A 23,972-nucleotide genomic window follows, 5' to 3' on the forward strand; every position below is an offset into this window, starting at 1 on the left:
CCTCGTATGTGGTTGAAAACTACTTTTCATGCACAGTGCAAAGCTCAGAAGGAAAGAAGTGCCATATTGGAGTTCAGATTTTGCTGGAATCAATTGATGGTGCCATGTCACATTGGCAGAGCCCCTGAGGTGCCAGAACATCAGAAACTCATTTTAGAAACTACACCTTCCAATGAAGTCATCTAGGGGTGCAGTGATCATATTGACAACACATGTCCCTCACAGAATGTTATACCATTGAGCAGTGAAGAAAGAATAAATTACATTTTACCACTAAAATGGTGTTTTAGCCCCAAGTTTTTAGTACTTCTAAAGGGTAACAGGAAAAAATGGACCTCAGTTTGTTGTAAAAATTTCTCCTGACTGCAACAGTACCCTACATATAATCGGGAAATATTTTTCAGGCACAGTGCAAAGCTTAGAACAGAAGGAGCCCCATATTATAGTGCAGATTTTATTGTTATGGTTTGCGGGTGCCATGACCCACTGGGAAAGCCCCTGAGGTGCCAGAGCAGCAGAACCTCCGATAAGTGACCTCATTTTACAAACTAAACCTCTTGATGAATTAATTTAGGGGTGCAGTGATCATATTGACACCACAGGAGTGGCACAGAATTGTATTCCAGTGAAGAGAAAATAATTACATTTTTACCACCAAAAGTTTGTTTTAGCTCCAGATTTTACATTTTCACACTGGGAAATGGGTAAAACTGGCACTAAAATTTGTCCTACAATTTCTGCTGAATATGGATATACCCCCATAAGTGTATGTACAGAACTGCTTAGCCATATGGCGATACTTGGGAGAGACGGAGAGCTATTTGCCTCCTGGAGCACAGATTTTCCTAGAATAGTTTGGGGACTCAATATACAGAGCCACTAACTGCTAGAAGAGCACAATCCTCTCTCATGTGACCCCATGTTGGAAATTATACCCTGTTTGGGACTTTATTTACAGTTGTAATGATGATTATGACTCCATGGGTGTTTTCCAGAAGCAAGCAGCAATGAATGTTGCTGAGTGAAAATTAGAAACTGCCATTGTAGTGCCCAGTGCATTGTAGAGACCAGTACATTGTAGCGACCAGTATGTTGTAGTGACGAGTACGTTGTGGTGCACAGGTCATGATTTTGGAGACATGCGCCCGTAAATAAGGCAGGCTCTTATAGCTACAGAAATGGCAAAGCAAACGTGTGGATGCTAAATGTGGTTTAAGCATATTGGGATTTAGATGGGAGTGGGGCATTTGTATTTGGGAGCATAGAATTTGTTGCATTACTTTTGGTGGCTGAGGAGCCATTTTGCTTTTCCAGAGCCTTTGTGCTACCAGTAATGTGGAAGCCTCCGATATTAAATGATGGACCTGAGTGGGGACTTGATTTTTTTGTGGATTGATTTGAAGCTTTTGCTAGAAACATTTTCCATAACATTTGGAATGACATTTATCCTGCGCTCTACGCTGAGCACTTACATTGGGATTTCTGGACTCCATATGGTCTCGGTTCAGCAGTGTTCTTCTTTACAGAAGTGCACAAAGCTGTAGCAATGGCACTTTTATGCATGTCTAAAAAGATGGACACCACTGGATCATAGGCCAAATGTCATTCACAGTGCCTCCATCTGCTTCATTATAAGGAATCTTCCGCTGGGAGTTCCCTCTGAAACACGTATTTTGGAGTTTTACATGGAGACCCAGGTGTAAGTGCTCAGTGGATACATTTATCCTGCGCTCTTCAGGTTAAATGTGAGTCAAGCTTTACTGCAATCTTTGGGAGGCAGAATGAACAAATCAACAGCAGGTGAAGAATTAGTTTAATTTATTTTTTGCGCCATTTCTCATGCAGTAAAAAATGTATCAACCAAATACCCTGTTTTGTTATCATCTTTTTAATAGCACTTGCTGTTTACTGTTACTTTTTTACAGCAGAGTATTTTTATACGTTTGTTATACTGTGTTTTTCTGTGTTTCAGTCTTTTGGTGGTCTGATCACTGTCCTACAGAGTTGTTCACTGTGTGCATGGCCCATGTGTTTATACTGCAATCGATATTGTAGTAGTAGTTGTTTTAGTAAAATAAATGGAACAACAAATTTCACACAAAGACCAGCAACGGGAGTCTAACTTTTTTTTTTCCATTTACTGAAATTCATCAGATAATAACCATTGTGCTAAACATTAAACATACAGAACATTGGATTTTATTTGGTAAATTCCAATAAATAAAGAATGTTTTAATCATGATTCTGTACTTTGTGTGAAATTTGCAGTTCTGTTATGTGTACCTAAGTTTGGAGGACCAGTCTTTGCAGGGAATCTCAAGTGAGAACCTGTTGCTAATTTTTCATCTTAAAAAAATAAACACTCATCCAGTTTGTTAAAGAATACCTCCCATTATAACAGGTTTGACCTATACCAGTGGAATAAAGCTGGAATTTGAAACATGGCATCCTTATCTCTCCCAGGAGAATAAACTGCAGAGTATGAAATAAGTGTCTGAATGAACATGATGGCTGATACCATACCTGCATTTCCGACATCTCTCGGATGAATACAGTGATGTATTAATTACAATAATGTCTGGCTGAATTACAAATCTGTTTGAGATATTTTATGGCCCAGCAAATGCCCTTGTGCCCGATTCAGATCAGAAAGTCTAAAATCTATTATTGCATTTGAAGTAAATAATACATGTAAACATTGGCTCTTTACTCTGGGGATAAAGCTCGATTAATTTTTGGAAGAGGTGTACACTTTCTGCATAAAACTTGCAACTCAAAGGTACTTTCATGTTTTGATTTTCAGTAGTGTTGAGGAGAATAGGGGAATAAGGAAGACCACCTCTGAAAATAGTTACAATTTAATGCTGTTAGAGAGGACTGTAACCTTGAAGAAATAAGCTTGTGCTTTCTTATTCATCATCTTCATAGTAAATTCATGATCTTTGACTATTTCATTAAGACAGAACTATTTCTCGGTATCCAAGGTATTTTGCTTTCCATTGTTATGTTCTTCAAAGGTCAAGTAAGCCAAGTTATCGTATGAAACGTTAACGTATAGTACTTAAAGTGGTCCTATCAGCTCCCCTGACTTGTCTGTTGTAGCAAATACTTGCAGTTCCCATCAAATATCAATTGTGGAACATCTTGATTTATAATTATTTGTTGTTTTGTTCCTTTATTATTTCTCCTAGAAATATACGAATATATTGACGGCTAACATTTTAGCAGTCGGAGGTGTATCATGAATGTTAGCACATTTAAAGGTTTATTACCTTTTAGACAATCTCTGTCCTTGGGCACACTTTGTTCTAAAAAAAACTTTTACTCACCATCCCCAGATTTAGCATTGAGTCACCTGGTGTCTGAAATTGGCGCAGCATTGATATTACTGCAGTCAATCACTGAGCTCAGCTGCTCTGATCGAGATGCATTCGATAAAAAATTGAGTCCCCGGAACAGGGATTTTCTGAAACAGAAAAAAACTCTTTAAGTATCTGTATTATTGCAAAACACCAAAATGCCACACAGCTGTACCAAACTGACGTTGAATTACCATAAGATTCTATGTTATTGTTCAGTACAGGTGAACAATTAAAGATGGGATGGAGATGTTACCATTCCTAAACTTCTTTACATTATACACAGAAATATTTTTGACATATCCTTTACTGTTCCTTATGTATAAAAAAAAAAAAAAAAAAAAAAAAGCCCTCAAACAGCCCCAGAACCCGAAAAAAAAAAAAGGGGCCGGATCTCGGAAACCGGTGACAAAAGCAAAAATTTTTTTCATACAAATTTCTGAACATTTTTTTCACCACTTAAAAAACAAAAATATACATGTTTGGTATCAGCGTACTTGCACTGACCTGGAGAATCATATTGCCAGGTCAGTTTTACCATATAGTGAACATGGTGAATAAAACGCATCAAGAATTATTGTGGAATTGCACTTTTTTTTGCAATTTCACTGCACTTTCACCACTCTTCACTGCACTTAGAATTGTTTTCCCATATTTCCATTACATTATATAGTAAAAATAAATTGTCAGTCAAAAGTTCAACTCGTCCTTCAAAACACATGCCCTCATACGGCTATATTGACGGAAATATTTAAAAGTTATAGAAGTGGAGAAAAAAAAGAAAATGAAAAAACAGATAATGGCCATGGGGTGAAGGAGTTCAAAGATCTCTCAATTATTTACAAAAAATGTATTTTATATGTTGTAGGAATATACTATACAGTATAGTAGTCAGCTGCATTCTTTATTGTGTTTACAGTGTGATCCTTCTTAACTAGTAGTCAATCTGTTATCTACGCCATTCATTCAGGATTCTTCAACATAGTCATCAAGATCTTCACAAAATAAAAATTGTGACTCGTTGTATATACACTGCTCAAAAAAATAAAGGGAACACTTAAATACCACATCCTTGATATCAATGAATTAAATATTTGTGTTACAAATCTTTATTCATTACATAGTAGAATGTGTTGAGAACAATGAAACAGAAAAACAATCAATATAAATAAAAATTAATATTCCATGGGGGTATGGATTTCAAATAATACTCAAAATCAAAGTGGAAAATCAAATTCCAGGCTCATCCAACATGAGTGGAAATGCTTCAAGGTAAGGAAATGATGCTCAGTAGTGTGTGTGGCCTCCACGTGCCTGTATAACATCCCTACAACTTCTGGGCATGTTGCTGATGAGGTGTCAGATGTTCTCCTGAGGGATCTCCTCACAGACATGGATTAAAGCATCCGTAAACTCCTGGACAGTCTGTGGCGCAACATGACATTGGTGGATGGAACGAGACATGATGTCCCAGATGTGCTTGATTGTATTTAGGTCTGGGGAACGGGCAGGCCAGGCAATGGCATCAATGTCTTCTTCATGCAGGAACTGCTGTCACATTTCAGCCACATGAGGTCAAGCGTTGTCATGCATCAGAGGGAACCCAGGGTCCAGTGCAGCTGCATTACAGTGGGTCTGAGGATCTCTTTCAGTATCCTAATGGCAGTCTGGGTGCCTCTGGCTAGCACAAGGAGGAAGGTTGTACGGTCCTCCAAAGAAATGCCTCCCCACACCATTATGACCCACTGCCAAAAATATCCCATTTGGAGAATTAAGAAGAATGTAGAATGAAGCAAAAATTTGTTCGTATCAAAAAACATTCATGGAAGAGTCAGAAAAATGTGTCAAAGATTATCTCAAAGATAATGGTCCCTTTCAAAAGCACATAAAATAGTATCCAATATAGACCGCAAAAATCTATTGGGCACAAAACAAAGGAATTGTGAAACTAAAAATAATTCTATTGTTACATTCACTACAGATTACAGCCCACAGTATAACAATATTGTGTCAATTGTGGAAAAATATATATCCATGCTTAACCGGGACAATAAAACAAATATTAAAAACAGTATACGTTGTGTTGCTAAAAAAGCACCCACTTTGAGCTCCATACTGTCTCCTAGCCTTTTTAACAGCATTATTGACAATTTTAATAAAACAAATACACGACTTTAAAAAAAGTTTTTTTTAAATGTGGAGCGAATCGTTGCAAGGCATGCGACTTTGTGCAAAAAACAGACAGATTTCAATCAAACCATAACTCATCTTGTTTCCCAATACAGTCATATGTAAAAGTTTGGGCACCCCTATTAATGTTAACCTTTTTTCTTTATAACAATTTTGGTTTTTGCAACAGGTATTTCAGTTTCATATATCTAATAACTGATGGACTCAGTTATATTTCTGGATTCAAATGAGGTTTATTGTACTAACAGAAAATGTGCAATCTGCATTTAAACAAAATTTGACCGGTGCAAAAGTATGGGCACCCTTATCATTTTCTTGATTTGAACACTCCTAACTACTTTTTACTGACTTCCTGAAGCACTAAATTGGTTTTGTAACCTCATTGAGCTTTGAACTTCATAGCCAGGTGTATCAAATCATGAGAAAAGGTATTTAAAGTGGCCACTTGCAAGTAGTTCTCCTATTTGATTCTCCTATGAAGAGTGGCATCATGGGCTCCTCAAAACAACTCTCAAATGATCTGAAAACAAAGATTATTCAACATAGCTTTTCAGGGGAAGGATACAAAAAGTTGTCTCAGAGATTTAACCAGTCAGTTTCCACTGTGAGGAACATAGTAAGGAAATGGAAGAACACAGGTACAGTTCTTGTTAAGCCCAGAAGTGGCAGGCCAAGAAAAATATCAGAAAGGCAGAGAAGAAGAATGGTGAGAACAGTCAAGGACAATCCACAGACCACCTCCAAAGACCTGCAGCATCATCTTGCTGCAGATGGTGTCACTGTGCATCGGTCAACAATACAGCGCACTTTGCACAAGGAGAAGCTGTATGGGAGAGTGATGCGAAAGAAGCCGTTTCTGCAAGCACGCCACAAACAGAGTCGCCTGAGGTATGCAAAAGCACATTTGGACAAGCCAGTTACATTTTGGAAGAAGGTCCTGTGAACTGATGAAACAAAGATTGAGTTGTTTGGTCATACAAAAAGGCGTTATGCATGCGCTGTATTGTTGACCGATGCACAGTGACACCATCTGCAGCAAGATGATGCTGCAGGTCTTTGGAGGTGGTCTGTGGATTGTCCTTGACTGTTCTCACCATTCTTCTTCTCTGCCTTTCTGATATTTTTCTTGGCCTGCCACTTCTGGGCTTAACAAGAACTGTACCTGTGTTCTTCCATTTCCTTACTATGTTCCTCACAGTGGAAACTGACTGGTTAAATCTCTGAGACAACTTTTTGTATCCTTCCCCTGAAAAGCTATGTTGAATAATCTTTGTTTTCAGATCATGTGAGAGTTGTTTTGAGGAGCCCATGCTGCCACTCTTCATAGGAGAATCAAATAGGAGAACTACTTGCAAGTGGCCACTTTAAATACCTTTTCTCATGATTTGATACACCTGGCTATGAAGTTCAAAGATCAATGAGGTTACAAAACCAATTTAGTGCTTCAGGAAGTCAGTAAAAAGTAGTTAGGAGTGTTCAAATCAAGAAAATAAGGGTGCCCATACTTTTGCACCGGTCAAATTTTGTTTAAATGCAGATTGCACATTTTCTGTTAGTACAATAAACCTCATTTGAATCCAGAAATATAACTGAGTCCATCAGTTATTAGATATATGAAACTGAAATACCTGTTGCAAAAACCAAAATTGTTATAAAGAAAAAAAAGGTTAACATTAATAGGGGTGCCCAAACTTTTACATATGACTGTACATGACTTTATTAAATGCAATACAACAAATGTCATTTACTTAATAGAATGCACTAAGTGTATAAAATTCAATATATGGGCTGTGCCACAGGTCCATTAAAAGTCTGTATAAGACGGCATCTTTCCGATGCAATTAACCCTATGGTAATATCCGTGTCTGCGATCTCTAAATATTTTGCCAATGTCCATAAACGAGATTTAACTAGCTTTAAGTTCTGTGGAATAGAAAAGGTATATAGACCTTATCATGGGGTGACTACAAACGTAAGTTTCTAAACCGAGAAACTTACTGGATCTTTATTCTAGACACTCGAGTCCCGCACGGCCGGAATGCAAGACGTGATCTAATCTTACAGTATTAAATCTATTTGCTAGTTTGGGGTTTTTCAGTTGATGTTTCACAGGTTTTAATCTAATCACTCAGTCTTTTTACATATATGTTTATTATTTCTATTGTGTAACCAATCAAACATACAAGAAACTATATCCAGTTAGATGTATAATTGTGTTACCCAGTCATCAGGTCAGATCATGACTCTGGGTCAAACTCCAGCTTGGTAATCTTTTGTCCTTTTCGGCTGAACAGCAGGGTGTATGGCGTGTATCCGGTTGTACTGTGCACTCAGTTGTTGTACACCCAGACCATCTCAGCTACAAAAACCCCACAAAAGACAAAATGAGAAAAACCCCGCTGTAACCAAATAAATAAACAGCAAAAGTGCATTTAAGAAATACAGAGCTCCCAGTAATACTCCATTTGATCAAATATAGCATAAAAGCTGTCCCACCATCGACAAGGTGACTCTGTGGTCGGGGCGGTCTTACGCTATCTAATATTAAAAACCTTATCATGTGTCAAAGTTGACGTCAGTGTGTGAATAAGGGCAGACAACAGGACCGGATCCCAACCAGTGGACACCAGTCAAGGGAAGCCTTTAAATACAATTTCCAGCTCAGAAGAGGGAGGTCACACCCCAGCTTACACAGAATGCAAAAATGCAAAGAAAAAAACACAAAAATTGAGCTTGGCTTGAGTTGGTATACATGCAGCATATAAACGCATGTTCACATTGGCCACAAAGCACACAATACCCACAAAAGACAAAATGAGAAAAACCCCACTGTAACCAAATAAATTAAAAAGCAAAAGTGCATTTAAGCAATACAGAGCTCCCAGTAATACTCCATTTGATCAAATATAGCATAAAAGCCATCCCACCATCGACAAGGTGACTCTGTGGTTGAGCGGTCCTACACTGTCTAATATTAAAAACCTTATCATGTGTCAAAGTTGACATCAGTGTGTGAATAAGAGCAGACGGCTTATATTTGATCAAACCAAATTGGTTAGCTCCAAACTGCCTGCGGCCTGCCTGCGGCCTGCCTGCTGTGTGCACTTTGCTTTTTAAGCTGCCCCTTCTACTCAGGTCATGAGGGTGGTCTGGCTCCTCTTGCCTACCCCAGACAACAAGGGAGGCAACCTCAACAGTTCCGGACCCGGTTCAGTACAGGTACCCGTGGCCCGGTCTTCCTCCTTACAAGGTAGCGAAAACCTGGTTACAGATTCCCGTTAAGGCCTCTTTCACACTTCAGTTTTTTTGCATCAGTTATAATCCGCCAAAAAGGCGGACAAGCGGATCCGTTCTCAACTGATGTGAACGGATGGCACAGGATCCGTTTTCAGACGGATCCTGAAAATGAAGAAATTTAAAGGAATGAGAGAGAGAGAGAGAGAGAGAGAGAGAGAGAATTTTTTTTTTTTTTTTTGTCCGGCACCCAGAAAGAAATTCGGGTTAAATCAGTGTTTGCAGGATCCGCCAGAGGAAAAAACGTTACAAGCTCCGTTTTGAAATTTTTGAGGATGGTGACGGACAGCAACTTTTGGCGGATCCTCACAAAAAACGGATGCAACGGACGGCAATCCGTCACAATCCGCCATTAATGCAAGTCAATGGGAAAAAAACGGATCCTCAAAAAAAATTTGAGGATCCGTTTTTTTTCAAAACCTGGCGGATTGTGACTGATTGTAAAAAACGGAAGTGTGAAAGAGGCCTAATGCAAGTCAATGGGAAAAAAACGGATCCTCAAAAAAAATTTGAGGATCCGTTTTTTTTCAAAACCTGGCGGATTGTGACTGATTGTAAAAAACGGAAGTGTGAAAGAGGCCTAATGAATAAGGCACATTTTACTCCAGCTCAGCCTTCTTTAAGTTTGGAGTGCGGAACGTCATTCATATTAATCAAGCTCAAAATCTTTGACCAGTTTTGCATAATTTAATGGTAACTTGGTGGACTACTTGTCCATTATGTCACTATGTTATTTTATTTTTATTACAACATGATGCTAAAAAATTTTTGAGACTATAATATCCTCAACAGTATGGAAAATTGTAATGAAAATTGCAGTTTTATGAGGTTTTCCCCTAATGCAATTTGTGCACTAAGTTGATGTGCAAATACTGGAGTAAGTATCATTTTTATTCTAAAACTAATATAAATTTATTTTCTTTAGTATATAGTGCTGAAGGGAATACGATAGCTTTTATGGTTAAAACCCATGATGCATGTGAAAGCGTTGGCATACATTAGGGGAAGTCCTACATTATGATTAACAATTTTTACAGGAATTTCCCTTTTTAGAAGTGATTTATTTGACTTCTTTCACATGCTTTATTGCACCATCTTTTTTGGCATGGTTTTCATGTGTCTAACAAGTGTTTTTTTTAGACAGCACTTTCTTTATTCAGACATTAAGTGGTTTATTTTCTTGGGCCCTTGTTGCATAAATGGTATGTCTGCCCCTACGGGGGCTGTACTGAGCATGCGAACAACAGAAAAAGTGTGTTGTTTGTATATGTGCACTGCATTAGAGTGGTTTCGTGAATAGACAGCACATATAGTCACGTGGTGGTGATGTCGCGTCAGAATCCTTAGCCCAGAACAGGGGTGGATTTGTCCTGATGTCAAAGTAAGAGCAGTGTTCACTGCCGAATCACATGCCAACGAACACCATTAGCATTCAGATACAACTTTGGCACATGATGGTAGTTTTGAAAATGCTCATCTGGGAGGCTGTTATAAAACATGGGAGTTAGTGTAAAGTAGTGGAAACCCATTTAACCCCTTTTGCGTATCTCACTTTCCCAACTATTTTAAAAATGTGGTGAAAGACGTATTGTAAAGTAGCAAAAAGTCATAATATATTTTTCTTTTTGCTCAAACCTCTTGTAAACAAAATGTGACTTTTTGACCCCAAAACTAAAGGAAAAGCTTTGATGATTTCCTGCCTTAGAGTTACCCTGATAGGCTTTCACTAGGTCACAGCAGTTGCCATTGTTGGAAAAATTCTTCATGTGATAGATTTTGCTTGGCGAGGGCTCTTGGTTAAGTTTTGTAAAGTAATCATGAATTCTAGTTACAGTGTATAACTTCAATGTGAGTCTCATTCTAAACTGAGTACAGGTTAAATACCTTTTCTTTCTACTTGTAGAATCCTTGCTGGGTAGGCAGACATATTTTCTGACCTGCTTACCCAAGAGCAATGTTAGCATGGATGTGTTGATGGTATAAATCCATGATGATAATCCTGCGGGACTAGGTTGTATGTCCCTCACATTACCCTCCTGTTGTGTGTTTAGATCACCATGGCTGCTGGTGTTGAAGAACAATTAGGCATTAGAATATTGAGAATTAATTGAAGCAATAACTTTCAGCTTTTATAAAGTTACGCCTCCTTGATTGATGTATCTGTAGAATGAAATCAGGTCAGGATAACTATCAGAAATCCGAGCTTTGTGTTTGTACACCACAACTTGCAAAAGTGCAGGATCAATTCAGTCCTGTCCCTACAATCCGCTGCAGTTCATCTTTCGAAATGTTCTAGTCACGCTGTGCCAGGGATGGAAAGCATTTAATTCTCAACCTGCACAATCACCACTGCTCCAAACCTGAACCCTGCAGGACCAATCATTCACAAGGCGGACAGAGCATTGTACATCCTCCTAACAGGGTGTTTAATGTTCCAGTTCTGTCTCTACGATCAATACCTCCTATGAGTTCTAAAGAAAAATAAATGAATTGGGTCTTAATTTTCAATTCATTCAAAGAAATGATTTCTAAAGAATTTAAAAATTGAAGCATCTCATAGAAAGAATAGCATTTTTACATCTTGTATTGTGAATGGATGTAATAGTCTACCATGAACGTGTATGTCTAAAGATTTGAGCAAAAACTGAAGAGATTATATATCTCACAGCATGCAATAAAACTAAAATGGGTAGCAATGTCCCATCAATTCCTCCTTTAAAGGGGTCTTGCCAACATACAGTACAGACCAAAAGTTTGGACACACCTTCTCATTCAAAGAGTTTTCTTTATTTTCATGACTATGAAAATTGTAGATTCACTCTGAAGGCATCAAAACTATGAATTAACACATGTGGAATGATATAATTAACAAAAAAGTGTGAAACAACTGAAAATATGTCTTATATTCTAGGTTATTCAAAGTAGCCACCTTTTGCTTTGATTACTGCTTTGCACACTCTTGGCATTCTCTTGGTGAGCTTCAAGAGGTAGTCCAAACTTTCGGTCTGTACTGTATATTAGTCTGTTAAAACTGCAGAACTTGTGAAAATAAATATTTTTGCAATTTAAATACATTGAAATTGGTTCTTCCATTCCAAAGATAGCTGCCTTTGCTGATCTGGAAGGTATCTCCTGACGACAGTACTTCTGAAAACCTTGCATGTCCATTAAGTCATCCTTCTAGTGGCTGAGCGTGCACATCTTCCATAGATCTACTGAAATGGCACCGCTGACATAGACATGCAGTATGATCCATCTGTCTTCATCTGACCAAAAAGTGGTATGCAGATGTTCCCAGCACTCGCACAGCGTAAGCTTATGAAATAAAAGTAAATATGCATTTATGTTCATTTTTATGATTGCAACACCTCCGCCCTTCTCCCACAACCCAATCTCAACTGTAAAAAGGTTCAGGAGGATGCGGCTAGCGAGCTGAATCCATAAAACAGCCATCACCCTCTTTATCTTCTCAATTCTGCAGGGCAGGCAGCACTTATGCGGAACACAGCAGTTGAGGACATTTTGTCATCTGCTGCTGCTCTCTGCATTAGCATCAACTGAGATTACAAAACTTCCTTCTTATAATAACAGCTTTTTCATCTTAGATGCTTCCCATGCATTGTGCAGCAAGCGATGACAAACATCTTGAATGCTGCACTTGGCATAGGCACTGCCCATAAAGAAGGAGATTATCTAAACTGTACCGTGATCTCCCACAGCTCCCTGCCTTTCCTTTCACTAATAATTTTGTTCAACTAGCTGTTCAAAGAAGTGTCCCTTGTAAAAAAAAAAAAAAAAGGCAAAAAAATACAATAACACAAAACCATTATAATCAATATAACTCTTTTATATACTTGACCTAACCTTAACTAAGAGTAGGATTGGTCTATGGTTTGTTTTTGACTGGAATTAGGACAAGGGATAGGACTAAATTAGGACTAGATTTAGGTAAAAGTTAGGGCTAGGCTAAAATTAAAAAAAAAAAAAAAAAAGCAAAATACAATGTTTTTTTTTTTTTTTTTAAATTGTAGCAGAAAATAACAAAAGGGTCAGAGTAGAGATGAACAGATTCAAATTTGCAAGGTTCGAGAAATTTTTCCCAACTTGGTTTGCGGAGAAGAAATTCAATATGGAATGGATAGAATGGAGTGGTAATGGTCCATGTGTAGGGGATTCAAAAACTTTTTCTTGTCCCTGTTGTTGGCAAACCATGGTATGCCAATGCGTACATATGTTTTCTGATGCCACCGATGTCTATGGGAATAGTGCAAACAATTGGCAGGCTGGAGATATTAAAATCGGTACCAAAGTCTAATTTACAAGTGGAAAAAAGAACAATGTACGCATGAGATTTCAAAAATCTCATTTACTTTGCTGATAATCTGCTGCATTATGTTGAACACACTGCATGTTTGGTTGCAGACATTTCTCCAACTAAAAAATTAGTTACATTGAATTCATGGGGATGTTTTGAATATATTGTGAAACTTTTGCAACAAAATCGTCACAATGTGAATTCTCTATTTGGCTATGTGCACACATTGAATATTTGGTGAGTTGTTTTTTTTTAGGTCAGTATTTGTAAGTTAAAACCAGGAACCTTGCATTGTTAGTACCTAGTAATACCCCCTTTTGAAAGTATCACTTGTAAACGCTTTTTGTAGCCAGCCAAAAGTCTTTCAATTTTTGTTTGCGGGATTTTCATCCATTCTTTCTTGGAAAATTCTTCAAGTTCTGTGAGATTCCTGGGTTGTCTTGCATGCACTGTTATTTTGTGGTCTAGCCACAGATTTTCATTGATGTTCAGATCAGGGGACTGTGAGGGCCATTGTAAAACTTTCAGCTTGCAACTTTTGAGGTAGACTATTGCGGATTTTGCTGTGTGTTTACAATCACTATGCATTTGTAAAAGCCATCATCTTTTCAACTTCAGTTTTTTTTATAGATGGTGTTTTGTTTGCATCAAGAGTTTGTTGACATTTCATTGAATCCATTCTTCCCTCTACTTGTGAAATATTCCCCGTGCCATTGGCTGTAAATAAACCCCAAAGCATGTTTGAAGCACCCCTGTGCTTAACGGTTGGCAAGATGCTCTTTTCCTGAAATTTGTGCTCTTTTTTTTCTCCACACGTTCCTTTGATCATTGTGGCCAACAAGTTCTATTTTAACTTCATTAGTCCACAGGGCTTGTTTCCAAAATGCATCAGTCTTGTTTAGATATTATTTTGCACACTTCTGACACTGATTTTTATGGTTTGGATGCAGGAGAGGTTTTCTTCTGATGACTCTTTCATGAAGGTCTTATTTGTGTTGATGTCTCTGAACAATAGAACAATGTACCACAACTCCACAGTCTTATAAATCTTTCTGAAGGTCGTTTGCAGTCAAGCGGGGGTTTGATTTGCCTCTCTAGCAATCCTATGAGCAGCTTTCACTGAAATTTTGCTTGGTCTTTCAGGCCTTATCTTGACCTCCATTGTTCCTGTTAACTGCCATTTCTTAATTACATTTCAAACTGAGGAAAGAGCAATTTGAAAACATTTTGCTCTCTACTTATAGTCTTCTCTTGCTTTGTGGGCCTCCACCATTTTCATTTTCAGTGTGCTCGGCAACTGCTTAAAAGAACCCATGGCTGCTGTTTTTGGCACTAGGTTTGAGGAAGCTGGGTATTTTTAAATCTGGGAAATTTTCATCACCTGGCCTTTCCTTCTATTATGATGGTGAACAAGCCATAACCCCAACAGGCTAGTTAACCCCTTTCTGACAGATGACGTACTATCCCATCCATGAGCCCTGGGACTTAATTCCCAAGGATGGGATAGTACATCATCATAGATCAGCGGCGCTCACTGAGGGAGTGCCGCTGATCGCAGCCGGGTGTCATCTGATTATCACAGCTGACTCACGGCACTATGTGCCAGTAGCGGTCACGGACCACTCTCAGCACATTAACCCCTGGCACACTGCGATCAAACATGATTGCAATGTACCGGGGGCATAGGGAAGAATCGCGCAGCGAGGGGGCTCCCTGTGTGCTTCCCTAAGACCCTCGGAGCAACGCGATGTGCTTGCATTGCTCCGAGGGCCTCCTCCCTGCAGGCCCCCGGATCCAAGATGACCGCAGGGGCTTTCGGGGTCCTTCAGGGAGATGGCTTTCTCAGTGCCTGCTGAGTGCAATAACGGATATGAATAAACATGGTACTGCTGAAAACACAATCTTGTCCTGCAAAAAACGAGCCACCATACAGTGCCATGAGCGAAAAAATAAAAAAGTTATAGCTCACAGAATAAAGCAATGCAAAAAATAATTATTTTTTATATAACATTGTTTTTATTGAATAAAAGCGCCAAAACATAAAAAAAGTATAAATGAGGTATTGCTGTAATCATACTGACCCGAAGAATAAAGCTGCTTTATCATTTTTACCACACGTGGAACGATGTAACCGCCCCCCCCCAAAGAAATTCATGAATTGCTGGTTTTTGTTCATTCTGCGTCTCAAAAATCAGAATTAAAAGCGATCAAAAAATGTCATGTGCCCAAATATGGTACCAATAAAAACGTCAACTTGTCCCGCAAAACATAAGACCTCACATGCCTCTGTGGGTCAAAATATGGAAAAATTATAGCTCTCAAAATGTTGTGTTGCAAAAACTATTTTTTGCAATAAAAAGCGCCTTTTAGTGTGTGACAGCTGCCAAACATAAAAACCCATTTTCCCATTAGGGTTAGGGATGGGATTAGAGTTAGGGTTGGAGTTAGAATTGGGGGGTTTCCACTGTTCAGGTACATCAGGGGCTCTCCAAACGCGACATGGCATCTGATCTCAATTCTAGCCAATTCTGCATTGAAAAAGTCAAACGGTGCTTCTTCCCTTCCAAGCTCTGCCATGCGCCCAAACAGTGGTTTCCCCCACATATAGGGTATCAGCCTACTCTGAACAAATTGCACAACAACTTTTGGGGTCCAATTTCTCCTGTTACCCTTGGGAAAATAAAAAACTGGGGGCAAAAATATCATTTTTGTGGAAAAAAAATATGATTTTTTTATTTTTATGGCTCTACGTTATAAACTTCTGTGAAGCACTTGGGGGTTCAAAGTCCTCACCACATATCTAGATAAGTTCCTTGGGAGTCTAGTTTCCAAAAGGGGGTCATTTGTGGGGGGTTTCCATTGTTTAGGCACACCAGGGGCTCTCCAAACGCAACATGGCATCCAGCTAATTCTGCGTTGAAAAAGTCAAACGGCGCTCATTCCCTTCCGAGCTCTGCCACGCGCCCAAACAGTGGTTTACCCCCACATATGGGGTGTCAGCGTACTCAGGACAAATTGCACAATAACTTTTGGGGTCCTGTTTCCCTTGGGAAAATAAAAATTGGGGGTGAAAAGATCATTTTTGTGTAAAAAATATGATTTTTTAATGGTACAGCTGTACGTTATAAACTTCTGTGAAGCCCTTGGGGGGTTAAAAGTTCTCACCACACATCTAGATAAGTTCCTTGGGGGGGTATAGTTTCCAAGTTGGGGTCACTTGTGCGGGGTTTCTACTGTTTAGGCACATCAGGGGCTCTCCAAACATGACATGGCCTCTGATCACAATTCCAGCCAATTTTGACTTGAAAAAGTCAAACGCCGCACCTTCCCTTCCGAGCTCTGCCTTGCGCCGAAACAGTGGTCCCCCCCACATATCAGGTATCGGCATACTCAGGACAAATTGCACAATAACTTCTATGGTCCAATTTCTCCTGTTACCCTTGGTAAAATAAAAAAAATTGGACCTGAAGTAATTTTTTTGTGAAGAAAAGTTAAATGTTCATTTTTTTTTTTTTAAACATTCAAAAAATTCCTGTGAAACACCTGAAGGGTTAATAAACTTCTTGAATGAGGTTTTGAGCACCTTGAGGGGTGCAGTTTTTAGAATGGTGTCACTTTAGGGTATTTTCTATCGTATAAACCCCTCAGTGACTTCAAATGTGATGTGGTCCCTAAAAGAAAAATGGTGTTGTAAAAATGAGAAAATGCTGGTCAACTTTTAACCCTTATAACCTCCTAACAAACAAAAATTTTGGTTCCAAAATTGTGCTGATGTAAAGTAGACATGTGGGAAATGTTATTTATTAAGTATTTTGTGTTCCATATTTCTGTAATTTAAGGGCATGAAAATTTAAAGTTGGAAAATTGCAACATTTTCTAAATTTTTGCCAAATTTCCATTTTTTTCCACAAATAAGCGCAAGTTATATCAATGAATTTTTACATCTATCATGAAGTACAATGTCACGAAAAAACATTGTCAGAATCACCAGGATGCATGGAAGCGTTCCAGAGTTATTACCACATAAAGGGACAGTGGTCAGAATTGTAAAAATTGTCCCAGTCATTAACGTGTAAGCCACCCTTGGGGGTTAAGGGGTTAAGGTCTGAAACCTTGGTCAAAAATATCAAAGCACACAAATTTCCTTTTTTGTAATATTTAAAATGCAAAAAAATTGACTATATACTGTATATATAGACTTATTTTTGCCTAAAATACAAAGGAAATGTGTCATCTTTAACTTTAGGCCTTTTCGAGATCATTTCATCTTCATCTTGCTTAACTGTTCACAATAACAGTAATTTTGACCAGAGGCACCTAAACTTTTACATACTGCTGAATATATAAATGAATTAGCATAAATGTATATTTATATCTTGACAAATTATTTAGCTATTTAACAAAGATCTAAACATTTATTTATATATATATTTTATATATTTCATATTTCAAGACCTCTGCGCATTAAAGAGGGATCTCAAACTATATTAATGACCCTTTTTTGATGGAGAGCTTTCTAATTTGTATGGCCAGCTTAAGAAGTTTAAAGTACGAATCGCTTGCTTCTTCTCCTTGACAAGAATTGAACAATGTGTTGTGTTTTAAATAACTATTAAAGAGCAGTTATCAAAGAGCAGAATAGGTCACATAAAATGTCACGTCACATAAAATGCCATTACTGCTTTGACCACAACTAATGACATATTCTCCACTGTTGCCCAAACTTAAAAAAGTCGTCTAAAAATGTTTTTACATGTTTCAATTTTTGTACTGATTCTTAAGACACCAAGGAAGCACAATATATCTTACTGCATGGTGTTCAAAGAGAAAAGAACTTTCTGTACTACCAAGACATTACATTTTTGTGCAGTTCTGAAATGTTTAAGGCTTTGAATGGTTGTGTTTTTCTTACACATCTTTTTATTGCAGAACATATGGCACAAATAATCTTCTGGATGACCTGAAACTGTTATACCGTACCGCAGGCCAGAAGGGAAAAGGAATTACTTTCATATTTACCGACAATGAAATTAAGGACGAATCCTTTTTAGAGTATATGAATAATGTACTGGCTTCTGGAGAAGTGTCCAACTTGTTTGCAAGGGATGAAATTGATGAAATCACCCAAGATTTAATCCCTGTCATGAAGAAAGAATATCCAAGACGAGCTCCAACTGCTGAAAACCTTTATGATTACTTCCTGTCCCGTGTGCGCAGCAATTTACACGTGGTTCTGTGCTTCTCCCCTGTTGGAGAAAAGTTTAGAACAAGAGCTCTAAAGTTTCCTGGCCTGATTTCTGGATGTACAATGGACTGGTTCCAACGTTGGCCTCGGGATGCCTTGGTCGCTGTGGCCCATCACTTCTTGGCTTCCTATAAAATAGAATGTACAGATGAGGTTAAGAGGAATGTAGTGAACACAATGGGTACATTTCAAGACATTGTAGCAGAAAAGTGTGTTGAATATTTTGAAAGATACAGGCGTCAAACATATGTGACTCCAAAATCATATCTGTCATTCATTGGTGGATATAAAGCAATATATGGAGAAAAGTTTGAGTATGTTGGAAATCTGTCCAATCGCATGAAAACAGGTAGGTACCTTTCCATTGTTATATATACATATAGATATATATATAAATATATATATATGTTTTCTGCACATTGTACATTTGGGAAAATGTTATATTTGCACTTGATTTCTTGTTTTAAATTCCAATTTTCTCAGGGCATGACAATGCAAAGACCTAGCAGCATGGAGAAATATTAAAAAAAAGCCTATCTAGTTAAGAAATGTGTGTTTACTTGGCAGTAGTATAGACTAAAGGCTTTCAAGCTTCTTGTTTTATCATGTCTTGGTGTAAATGGCTGACTAGCTATGTCATTTTATCATAATGAAGACAGCAGGTCTATTATCACTTTTGGGAGAAGAGATTAAAAAAGAAGCATGATTGTCTTACAGACAATAATTGTTGACCTGTTATATCTCAGACAAAGCTTGTATGCTAACTTGAAACAAATCTGTCACACTAAGCATGGTGTTTATATATATATATACATATATATACATACAGTGGGGAAAAAAAGTATTTAGTCAGTCAGCAATAGTGCAAGTTCCACCACTTAAAAAGATGAGAGGCGTCTGTAATTTACATCATAGGTAGACCTCAACTATGGGAGACAAACTGAGAAAAAAAAATCCAGAAAATCACATTGTCTGTTTTTTTTTCATTTTATTTGCATATTATGGTGGAAAATAAGTATTTGGTCAGAAACCAGCAATCAAGATTTCTGGCTCTCACAGACCTGTAACTTCTTCTTTAAGAGTCTCCTCTTTCCTCCACTCATTACCTGTAGTAATGGCACCTGTTTAAACTTGTTATCAGTATAAAAAGACACCTGTGCACACCCTCAATCAGTCTGACTCCAAACTCCACTATGGTGAAGACCAAAGAGCTGTCAAAGGACACCAGAAACAAAATTGTAGCCCTGCACCAGGCTGGGAAGACTGAATCTGCAATAGCCAACCAGCTTGGAGTGAAGAAATCAACTGTGGGAGCAATAATTAGAAAATGGAAGACATACAAGACCACTGATAATCTCCCTCGATCTGGTGCTCCACGCAAAATCCCACCCCGTGGGGTCAGAATGATCACAAGAACGGTGAGCAAAAATCCCAGAACCACGCAGGGGGACCTAGTGAATGAACTGCAGAGAGCTGGGACCAATGTAACAAGGCCTACCATAAGTAACAAACTACGCCACCATGGACTCAGATCCTGCAGTGCCAGACGTGTCCCACTGCTTAAGCCTGTACATGTCCGGGCCTGTCTGAAGTTTGCTAGAGAGCTTTTGGATGATCCAGAGGAGTTTTGGGAGAATGTCCTTTGGTCTGATGAAACCAAACTGGAACTGTTTGGTAGAAACACAACTTGTCGTGTTTGGAGGAAAAAGAATACTGAGTTGCATCCATCAAACACCATACCTACTGTAAAGCATGGTGGTGGAAACATCATGCTTTGGGGCTGTTTCTCTGCAAAGGGGCCAGGACGACTGATCCGGGTACATGAAAGAATGAATGGGGCCATGTATCGTGAGATTTTGAGTGCAAACCTCCTTCCATCAGCAAGGGCATTGAAGATGAAACGTGGCTGGGTCTTTCAACATGACAATGATCCAAAGCACACCGCCAGGGCAACGAAGGAGTGGCTTCGTAAGAAGCATTTCAAGGTCCTGGAGTGGCCTAGCCAGTCTCCAGATCTCAACCCTATAGAAAACCTTTGAAGGGAGTTGAAAGTCCGTGTTGCCAAGCGAAAAGCCAAAAACATCACTGCTCTAGAGGAGATCTGCATGGAGGAATGGGCCAACATACCAACAACAGTGTGTGGCAACCTTGTGAAGACTTACAGAAAACGTTTGACCTCTGTCATTGCCAACAAAGGATATATCACAAAGTATTGAGATGAAATTTTGTTTCTGACCAAATACTTATTTTCCACCATAATATGCAAATAAAATGAAAAAAAAACAGACAATGTGATTTTCTGGATTTTTTTTTCTCAGTTTGTCTCCCATAGTTGAGGTCTACCTATGATGTAAATTACAGACGCCTCTCATCTTTTTAAGTGGTGGAACTTGCACTATTGCTGAGTGACTAAATACTTTTTTTCCCCACTGTATATATATATATATATATATATATATATATATATATATATATATATATATATATATATATATATATATATATATATACAGTCATGGCCAAAAGTATTGACACCCCTGCAATTCTGTCAGATAATATTCAGTTTCTTCCTGAAAATGATTGCAAACACAAATTCTTTGGTATTATTATCTTCATTTAATTTGTCTTAAATGAAAAAACACAAAAGAGAATGAAGCAAAAAGCAAAACATTGATCATTTCACACAAAACTCCAAAAATGGGCCGGACAAATGTATTGGCACCCTCAGCCTAATACTTGGTTGCACAACCTTTAGCCAAAATAACTGCGACCAACCGCTTCCGGTAACCATCATTGAGTTTCTTACAATGCTCTGCTGGAATTTTAGACCATTCTTCTTTGGCAAACTACTCCAGGTCCCTGATATTTGAAGGGTGCCTTCTCCAAACTGCCATTTTTAGATCTCTCCACAGGTGTTCTATGGGATTCAGGTCTGGACTCATTGCTGGCCACCTTAGAAGTCTCCAGTGCTTTCTCTCAAACCATTTTATAGTGCTTTTTGAAGTGTGTTTTGGGTTATTGTCCTGCTGGAAGACCCATGACCTCTGAGGTAGACCCAGCTTTCTCACACTGGGCCCTAAATTATGCTGCAAAATTTGTTGGTAGTCTTCTGACTTCTTAATGCCATGCACACGGTCAAGCAGTCCAGTGCCAGAGGCAGCAAAGCAACCCCAAAACATCAGGGAACCTCCGCCATGTTTGACTATAGGGACCGTGTACTTTTCTTTGAATGCCTCTTTTTTCTCCTGTAAACTCTATGTTGATGCTTTTGCCCTAAAAGCTCTACTTTTGTCTCATCTGACCAGAGAACATTCTTCCAAAATGTTTTAGGCTTTTTCAGGTAAGTTTTGGCAAACTCCAGCCTGGCTTTTTTATGTCTCGGGGTAAGAAGTGGAGTCTTCCTGGGTCTCCTACCATACAGTCCCTTTTCATTCAGATGCCGACGGATAGTACGGATTGACACCGTTGTACCCTCGGACTGCAGGGCAGCTTGAACTCGTTTGGATGTTAGTGGAGGTTCTTTATCCAACATCCGCACAATCTTGCGTTGAAATAACTTGTCAATTTTTCTTTTCCGGCCACATCTAGGGAGGTTAGCCACAGTGCCATGGGCTTTAAGCTCCTTGATGACACTGCGCACGGCAGACACAGGAACATTCAGATCTTTGGAGATGGAATTGTAGCCTTGAGATTGCTCATGCTTCCTCACAATTTGGTTTCTCAAGTCCTCAGACAGTTCTTTGGTCTTCTTTCTTTTCTCCGTGCTCAATGTGGTACACACAAGGACACAGGACAGAGGTTGAGTCAACTGTAATCCATGTCAACTGGCTGCAAGTGTGATTTAGTTATTGCCAACACCTGTTAGGTGCCACAGGTAAGTTATAGGTGCTATTAATTACACAAATTAGAGAAGCATCACATGATTTTTCGAACAGTGCCAATACTTTTGTCCACCCTCTTTGTTATGTTTGGTGTGGAATTATATCCAATTTGGCTTTAGGACAATTCTTTTTGTGTTTTTTCATTTAAGACAAATTAAAAGAAGATAATAATACCAAAGAATTTGTGTTTGCAATCATTTTCAGGAAGAAACTGAGTATTATCTGACAGAATTGCAGGGGTGTCAATACTTTTGGCCATGACTGTATATATATATATATATATATATATATATATATATATATATATATATATATATATATATATATATATATATATATATATATATATATATATATATACATACACACTCACTGGCCACTTTATTAGGTACACCATGCTAGTAAGGGGTTGGACCCCCTTTTGCCTTCAGAACTGCCTCAATTCTTCGTGGCAGAGATTCAACAAGGTGCTGGAAGCATTCCTCAGAGATTTTGGACCATATTGACATGATGGCATCACACAGTTGGCGCAGATTTGTCGGCTGCACATCCCTGATGCGAATCTCCCGTTCCACCACATCCCAAAGATGCTCTATTGGATTGAGATCTGGTGACTGAGGAGGCCATTTGAGTACAGTAAACTCATTGTCATGTTCAAGAAACCAATCTGAGATGATTCGAGCTTTATGACATGGCGCATTATCCTGCTGAAAGTAGCCATCAGATGTTGGGTACATTGTGGTCATAAAGGGATGGACATGGTCAGCAACAATACTCAGGTAGGCTGTGGCGTTGCAACGATGCTCAATTGGTACCAAGGGGCCCAAAGAGTGCCCAGAAAAAATTCCCCACACCATGACACCACCACCACCAGCCTGAACCGTTGATACAAGGCAGGATGGATCCATGCTTTCATGTTGTTTACGCCAAATTCTGACCCTACCATCCGAATGTCGCAGCAGAAATCGAGACTCATCAGACCAGGCAACGTTTTTCCAATCTTCTACTGTCCAATTTCGATGAGCTTGTGCAAATTGTAGCCTCAGTTTCCTGTTCTTAGCTGAGAGGAGTGGTACCCAGTGTGGTCTTCTGCTGCTGTAGCCCATCTGCCTCAAAGTTCGACGCACTGTGCGTTCAGAGATGCTCTTCTGCCTACCTTGGTTGTAACGGGTGGCAATTTGAGTCACTGTTGCCTTTCTATCAGCTCGAACCAGTCTGCCCATTCTCCTCTGACCTCTGGCATCAACATGGCATTTCCGGCCACAGAACTGCCGCTCACTGGATTTTTTTTCGTTTTCGGACCATTCTCTGTAAACCCTAGAGATGGTTGTGCGTGAAAATCCCAGTAGATCAGCAGTTTCTGAAATTCTCAGACCAGCCCTTCTGGCACCAACAATCATGCCACGTTCAAAGGCACTCAAATCACCTTTCTTCCCCATACTGATGCTCGGTTTGAACTGCAGGAGATTGTCTTGACCATGTCTACATGCCTAAATGCACTGAGTTGCCGCCATGTGATTGGCTGATTAGAAATTAAGTCTTAACACACAGTTGGACAGGTGTACCTAATAAAGTGGCCAGTGAGTGTGTGTATGTATGTATATATATATATATATATATATATATATATATATATATATATATATATATATATAAATAATATATATATATACACATACACTGTATGT

At 38.8% G+C, this 23,972-nt stretch overlaps 1 protein-coding gene across 1 annotated transcript in view; it reads left to right on the forward strand.

Moving 5' to 3' along the window:
* Window positions 1-23,972, forward strand: part of LOC141099782 (dynein axonemal heavy chain 5-like) — a 587,253-nt gene that overhangs the window by 371,658 nt on the left and 191,623 nt on the right. Inside the window, exon 57 of the mRNA XM_073587845.1 lies at window positions 18,088-18,752. Within this exon, the coding sequence (XP_073443946.1) occupies window positions 18,088-18,752 (665 nt within the window). The remainder of the gene's footprint in view (window positions 1-18,087; window positions 18,753-23,972) is intronic.

Source organism: Dendrobates tinctorius, unplaced genomic scaffold (genome assembly GCF_039654945.1).
Source record: "Dendrobates tinctorius isolate UK_male_01 unplaced genomic scaffold, ASM3965494v1 ptg000102l, whole genome shotgun sequence".
Taxonomy (NCBI): domain Eukaryota; kingdom Metazoa; phylum Chordata; class Amphibia; order Anura; family Dendrobatidae; genus Dendrobates; species Dendrobates tinctorius.